Genomic DNA, 7,422 nt, shown 5'->3' with positions numbered 1-7,422 from the left:
GGGGAGGGGGAGGGGAAGGGGGAAAGGTCGGTTTCGCTTTGGAGTGGAACGGGGGGCAACGGGGGTGGTGGGGGTGGTAAAAGAAAAAGGGAAATCAAATTTGGTAGGTGGACGTTTTGCGGAACGGTCCCCGAAATGGTTCCGCCCGCCGCGTGGAGACCCCTTCTGGTGGGTCGCTCGTTGGTTCAACTTTTCCGGGGTTGGTTTCTTCAGGGTTAAGCGAGGGATGGGTTTGATTAGCTTAGCTGGCTCGTCGGGCTCAGCAGCCGCGTGCCTTCCCCGTACCGTCGATGCTTGATTTTTAACTATCGATCTATCTGCAGTATTTACCTTCTTTTCTGCTCCTGCTAATACAATCAGATTACCACAAGTTTGCCTATTAAAAATTACTGATACTTAGAAAGCTTGTGTGATGGGTGCGTAATTGTATGAAATGAAACTGGGGGTCAACGAAGGTTGTGATGTTGGCGCATACGGATGGGCTGTAGCATCAAACACATCTAGAATGGACAGCACACATGTCACACATGTGACGCGCTTTATTGTACAAAAATAAGACTACGACGCGGTAGACGGCAGTATTTTACCAAAAAGTTTTTATGGCAGCTATCATTTTTGACAGTGAAATATGCACGATAGTCTAACATTTGAGTTGTGATGAGGCCCTGTCAAACTTTCAACTTTTTGCGCGTTCAACGGAGTTTCCCTGTTTTGTGGTAGTTTTGATGGGTTCAGAAACATTTGTAGTCTCCAAGCTTCGTGTTTGTTTCAGCCTGATTCTAAACAAAATTTTAGTTCTAATTTCAAAGGATTTCAATGGATTTCAATATATCAAAATTCAGAAGAACTTCTGGAATTTCAAAAGGTTCAATATGTCGGCGAGGTTCAAAAGTTTAGAGCTTGTTGAGTGTTGATTGACTGCGTCATGAATTTCCCTCCTTGCCACACATTTGACCCTTTCGAGCGGTATGTGATGTTTCATGGATGGGTTCAAAATTTCAGCGAAATTTCTCTATTTTCGTAGTTTTGATGCGTTCAGGAATGTTTGTAATCTATGTACAGATTTGGGGGTTTGATTCAACCTGATTCTAAACAAAAAAAATTGATCAAATTTCTATGAAGTTCAACAAGTTCCAATATATCGAAATATGGAAGAACTCTAAAATTTCAAAACATCAAGTATGTCGATGGGATTCTAAATTTCAGGGCTTGTTCAATGTTCAATGTACAATGTACAATGTCCGCTGGTTACGTCATGAACCTTCCCTTTTTGCTACGCATTTGTCCTCTCACGTGAGCATTATGAACCTTACGACATAGTCATCCTTTAGCGTTCAAACTTGACTATTTTGAGTTCCCGCTTGACAATAGTGTGATCACAAACTTTCTTGATGATGACCACCTCGAGGAACTTCCATCACTCCTCGCCGACAAGATTGCTCAATGTCATGCATAGATACTACGGAATCATCTGTGTGCTCCACAAAGCTAGGATGATCTTGCACCCATCTTCTTCACGGCTTTTCTTTCTCAATCCCTTCAGGGTGCCGATTGCTACAACACTCACTTAGTCAAGGATGATGATGATGAAGACCTCGTTGAAGTTAATCGGGATAGATTAGGAGTAGGGGTTGCGCACTTAATGACAACCATCTTTATAAGACGAGATTAGGTATACACAAGATAAAAATGTCATCGACAATACCAAACTGGTTGTGTTACAGGGGAGCGGCGACAGTGATGCACCGACGGCTCGTTCTGGCGCAGTGGCGTTCGTTCGGTGATCTCGGAATCTTGACATAATATTTTTTGTGTTTGAGATGCTTGATTCTTAAGGTAAATTTTTGTGTATAGATCTGATGCTTTTCACATGAAAGAAAAAGGAAAGCGAGACAGAGAAACTTTATTATTTGAAAGACAAAGAAGATGCCTACCCGGTACGGAGGCCTCCAGTCCCTGCCTCCTAGACCGCCTTCCACGGGCACACCGGACACGTGACGGCGACCCGCGTCGGTTCGCCAGGCTGAAGACAGCTTGTGCCGCAACAACATGCTCCAAGACGGGTCGGCCGGGCCGGGCCGGGCTGGGCTGGGCCGACCCGCACGTCCAGTCCCAAGCAGATTCGATCGCGTTGGAGTGGAGTAGATCCAGCGGCAGCCCCACGCACGCCCGCCAATCACCGCGTGGCCAAATCCCGAGCATTTATTAATTTCTTTCTCCTCCAGTCTTCTCTGACCTCCCTCTCCCCCCCACCCTGCGCAAGTGCACAGTGGGTCAGTGCCGCGGCGAGCTCCCTCCCCCAGCCTCGGCCTCCCCGCCCGATCTGGTCGCCCCCCGCCCGCGGACGCGCCCCCCGCCAAACCCTAGGGCCTCGCCGCGCCGCCGCGCGAAGGGGCGCCTCGCTGCGCCGCTCGCCCGCGATGGACCCCGCCCCGCAGCTCAAGGCCGAGCCCTGGCGCCCGCCGCCCCGCGCCGGCGCGGCCGGCGGGCGCGCGGCGGGGGAGGCCTCCTCCGCCGTCACGGGCCAGAGCAGCGGCAGCCGCCCGCGGAGGAGGCAGCGGGAGCCTCCCGCGTCCGAGGACGACTCGGCCTCCGCCAGGCCTGTCTCCACCTCCGGCGGCGGCGGCGGCGGCCAGGATTTGGTAGGTTTCTCCTCGGCGTTCGCCGTGATCCGTGTGGCGGGGGCGGAGTTTGGGCTAATGAGAGGGGGATTCGGAGGCTCGCGAACTGTTACTCTACTATACTACTTACTGCAGCCGCTTCAGATACCGGTCAGCTTGGCGGCGTCGGTGATCTGCTCATGTGTTCGATTCGGCGTAGTTGTGGTTCTTCTAAGTCAGTAGCATGGCCGTTTTGGTTAGCTCGGATTGATTTGGTACTTTAGTTCAGTTGGATATATAGTCTGCTGGCTGCAGCTAGCATTTGCCGTGTGACAATGCATGAATGCATCTAGACTTGGATGCTGGTTCATAATTTAGTTTATATAGGGCCGCACAAAAAAATCCACAACATTCTGTACAAGTACTGGAAGGTTAACATTAAAGATTCCCCTAATTACCAAATGCCTTTTGAGTAGGAACCATAAGTGGTGTCTAAGTTTGGGTATAGATAAGACTCACTTCCAGATGTACGAAAGCCACCATTACTCTGTAGCCACCTTCCATCATTATTGTAATAATAACACACCGTTGATTACAGTGCTAGTTTTCCTATTTTTAGCTAGCCACAGTTTTATTATATCCACGGTGTTGGCCTGGATTCTACTCCCTCCGTTGTTTTTACTCTGCATATAAGTTTTGTCTTAAGTCAAACTTTGCAAAGTTTGACCAAAATTATAGGAAAATTGTCAACATTCACAGTATCAATTCAATATCATTAGATGCATCATGGAATTAATTTTCATATTGTAGACCTTTAGTATCATAGATGTTGATAGTTTTTAATATAAATTTGGTCAAACTTTATGAAGTTTTTTGTGTGTGGATGAAACTTTACGAATGTTTAACTTAAGGCAAATCTTACATGCGGAGTATAAAGAAACAGAGTGAGTGCTTTTGACAAAGACATCCTGTAGTGGCTTTCACGACTCAACTTATGTCAACTGAAAGGATGTATATAATAAGTAGGTGTCATAACTTGGTACTGCACAGTGATGTGTGCACGTACTCTAGATTGGTCCATATCGGTGCTAAACTGCTAACGCCTCTTAGGCTTGGCTCATCGATGTTAACAGCGTATGATTGCTCTGCTCAGTATTCAAGTTAATAAGACTAGTTTATCCTCGCACAAAGTCTGCCAATCTTTATAATCCCTAGTTGCAAGGGGGAACAAGTTACTGAACCAGCAGTAGATGTGAATATGCAAATAGAACTTCCACCGTCCTACATGCTCGTTATGTAGCTACAGCCTACATTCAGCACTATTCTACCGCTGAAATCTTGCTGCCACTGTAAATCTGTAATATAGTCATATTGGTAATTTGGTATCCCATTTTTCTGCTTGCTGTGTTAGTATCTTAGAAAATAAAACCATCCACTATTTTTTTAACCCTTCCCCACTGTTATTTTTGTCTACATAAACAGTATGCATGTTGAATATATATACCATGACCAAGTTTTTGGGTGACAGCTGGATTGACTAATTGTTTTACAGTTCTCTGTCTTAGGTACCTCCGGGTTTAGTGCATTACTTTTTTGGTCTGCACTTGCTGGTTAAAGGTGGTTGATGGACAAACAATTATATCCAATCAACTATCTCCAGCACTAACTACTAATATACTGAACCAACAACCTAATGGTCCAGAGTGTGTTGCATCTTCTACTTGCATTCAGTAATCTACTGTGATATTTTAGCTGGCATCTATAGGTGATAGTCTGCAAACCATTGTTATTGTCACAAACAATTATATCCAATCAACTATCTCCAGCACTAACTACTAATGTACTGAACCAACAACCTATTGGTCCAGAGTGTTTTGCATCTTCTACTTGCATTCAGTAATCTACTGTGATATTTTAGCAGGCATCTATAGGTGATAGTCTGCAAACAATTGTTATTGTCACATGTGATCTTTAATTTTTTATTGGTGCCATTATATGATTTTGCCCCTTTATGTTGACTGGTTATGTGTCGATTGAAGTTTAAATAGGTGTTTGACTTGTGAGGCCAGAAGGCAGTTTACAATATTTTTTGTTATATTCTACAGAAAAAATGCCCATAGTTTGGTATGCACAGCTTATGTAGAGAGCAAGAGAATAATCGTTCTTTCTCTTGTCTGTCTTAATCGCTATTTGCTAATTCACTGGAATCTTAATGTGCAGACTGATGCAGAAGCAAAGCGTTTCAAGGCAAATAAATCCAGTGATGATAATGGTAGTGTCAGAAAAGATGCTGAAGCTGATTCAAGAAATGCTAGTAAGGCTGTTGACCAAAATCCCCCGCCACCAAAGCAAGATTTCATCCATGTGAGGGCAAGAAGGGGTCAAGCAACTGACAGCCATAGCCTTGCAGAAAGGGTCAGTTCTATGCACTGTTTTCAGTTTTGACTATTCTGAATGTATTGTTTTCAATTTTGAGTATTCTTATACACCCCATAGATACACATTCACACTGCCCATTAAAGGAGCTACAAATCTGGTCACTGAAAGTTCTATTTATTTTGACAGGCACGGCGTGAGAAAATAACCGAGCGGATGAAAATTCTCCAAGATCTTGTCCCTGGATGTAATAAGGTGCATTTTAATCTCATCAACAAGCATTCAATATTTTTATGTTTCCATTCCGTCCCACTAATTTCCACATATATCTATCATCTTCAAATTTCCTCCCTAGTTTTGTGTCTGTAAATGATTTTCTTTGGAAAGCTTATGCGTCCTTGGTTAGGTTATTGGGAAAGCATCAGTCCTTGATGAGATAATCAATTATGTCCAAGCTTTGGAACGCCAAATTGAGGTATGTTGTGTCACAGATTGTCGCTTCTATGGAATTGTATTGCCCTCGATAGTGCAGTTAATAATAGCTCGACAATTGCTGTCATCTGCAGTTCCTGTCCATGAAGCTCGAGGCGGTTAACGCCCATGCCCATGCTCACAACGGAGTTGAAACATTTCCAACTAAAGACGTAAGTGAATTGTGAACTCAATGGCTAAGTATAGCAAGATAACTGGTACAAGGAAATATATCTTAGCTTCAACGTTTGATTTCTCAAATTGTGTCATCAATATATTATATCGCGTTTTGTCCCTTGCCAATATATTCACAGCAAAATATATCTTAGCTCCAGAAGGTTTACCTTTTGTTCTTCTCACTTGCAGTTCGCTGCGCCGGCATACAACACAGCTCCAGGGTTAACATTTGACCCGCAAACACCAAGGGAGTACGCCCAGGGCTCGCCGGCTGCAGAATGGCTTCACATGCAGATTGGTGGCACCTACGAAAGAGTGACGTGAGCAGAACAAAAGTCCAGGGTGGCGCCCAACAAAGCGTGCCATGAATCCTCGGCCAAGCAACCCCCACTTTCATACCGTAGATCATTTTTTTTTGCGCCACCATCTCGTTCCAAATGCGGTTTTATTCATAGTTTTTGGAGCTGTAATTGCCGGTAGAGACGTCAGACATGTATTTAGAGAGAACCGCCGAGCACGGTGCCTTTTTGTTTTGACCTTCGGATTCAGGACTGTTCCTCATGTATTCGCAACCTTCATGTATTCCATGGATTTCTGTAGCTGGTAATCATTCTTAAGATGAAAGGAAGCGACTTTTTTTTTACAGGTGTCTGTCAGGCTGTGAAGGCTTAAACCTTATCTTTTTTCTGATTTTATTTACTTATTGGTTTTAGAATCAAAGCTTGAACCTTATGGCATGTTTCTCTTTCTGAGTTGTGTGGGTTTGTGCCTGTGGCAGTTGGTTTCTCGGATCGCATGTTTGGTGTCTTCAGGGTTTGCCTGAGATTGGATTTTCACTTCAAGATTTTGCGCTACAAAACGAACCTTTTTTTTCATGGCTTGTATAGTTGGTTTTAGTGCCCTAGGGCCTTTACTCTTATCTTCAGAGCTTGCAAGGAACTTGGTTCTTTTTTACCTGAATTGATTCAGGCCGGTACCTAAAAAAAAATCCGCAAATTTGACCATCTCAAAAAAATGTAAATATGTGGTTGTCAAACGCCCAGGGTTCAAATGCTGGAGGGCGAAAAACTTATGAAAAACAAAAACACGCAGGGTTCATGCTGGAGCAGCTCGAAGCCATTCATCATTTGCACTGCTGCTGAAGCTTTGATATCTGCCGCTCGCTTCTGACCTCCTTCAGCTTTCTATGTAGGTTCTTCTGCATCCTGAAGTTCAGAAAACCCAAGATGCTAGTAAGACCAACGGTGTCTTATTCAGGAGAAAACAAGGAACACTGGAGTATATGCAGGTTATATCGATCCTGAATTTCTCGGCACTGGGCAACCAACAGGGAAATCCAATCCAATGGATATTCTTTTGATGTCGCGCTGTTTGAGGTGTTGTGTGCTCGGGCTGCATTGGGATCCTAGTTTTCCAAGGAGACAAGTTGAACTTGCACAATGTGCCCTTAAGTTGCCCGAAGAAGGGCGTCCTTGATCGGATTATTGATCTCTATCTTGAAGGAAAGATTGCTCCATGCCTCTGTGGTGCTTCAAGAACTTTGTGGAGATTGCAGATTGCTGAGAAATGTGTTAGTGGTCATGGTATCGATCGCCCTACGATGCAAGAAGAGCGAGGATGAGATGCTTTTCAGATATTGTGTCTTGCAGGACAAAGCGGAAGCCTTGGTGATGAGATGCTGGCCGAAGAGCGAGGATGACACTAATGGTCCTTCGAGGACAGAACATCGGCTGAACCTGGAGTTGTACCTTGTAGAAGACGACGATTCCAGATATTGTGGTGAGATGATGGCACGGAT

The 7,422-nt window shown here is 44.5% G+C and overlaps 1 protein-coding gene across 1 annotated transcript; it reads left to right on the top strand.

The window, feature by feature from the left end:
• The first annotated feature begins 2,420 nt into the window (after window positions 1-2,420).
• LOC119312299 (transcription factor BHLH089-like) lies at window positions 2,421-6,267 on the top strand. The gene is made up of 6 exons (XM_037588022.1): window positions 2,421-2,642; window positions 4,821-5,015; window positions 5,166-5,231; window positions 5,383-5,451; window positions 5,543-5,620; window positions 5,814-6,267. The coding sequence occupies exons 1-6, from the start codon at window positions 2,421-2,423 to the stop codon at window positions 5,946-5,948; spliced, it is 765 nt and encodes a 254-aa protein (XP_037443919.1). The 3' UTR covers window positions 5,949-6,267.
• The last annotated feature ends 1,155 nt before the right edge of the window (window positions 6,268-7,422 follow it).

This window comes from Triticum dicoccoides, chromosome 5B (assembly GCF_002162155.2).
Source record: "Triticum dicoccoides isolate Atlit2015 ecotype Zavitan chromosome 5B, WEW_v2.0, whole genome shotgun sequence".
Lineage (NCBI taxonomy): Eukaryota > Viridiplantae > Streptophyta > Magnoliopsida > Poales > Poaceae > Triticum > Triticum dicoccoides.
The sequence above is the reverse complement of the archived record's forward strand: the minus strand, read 5'-3'. Positions and strand labels throughout refer to the sequence as shown.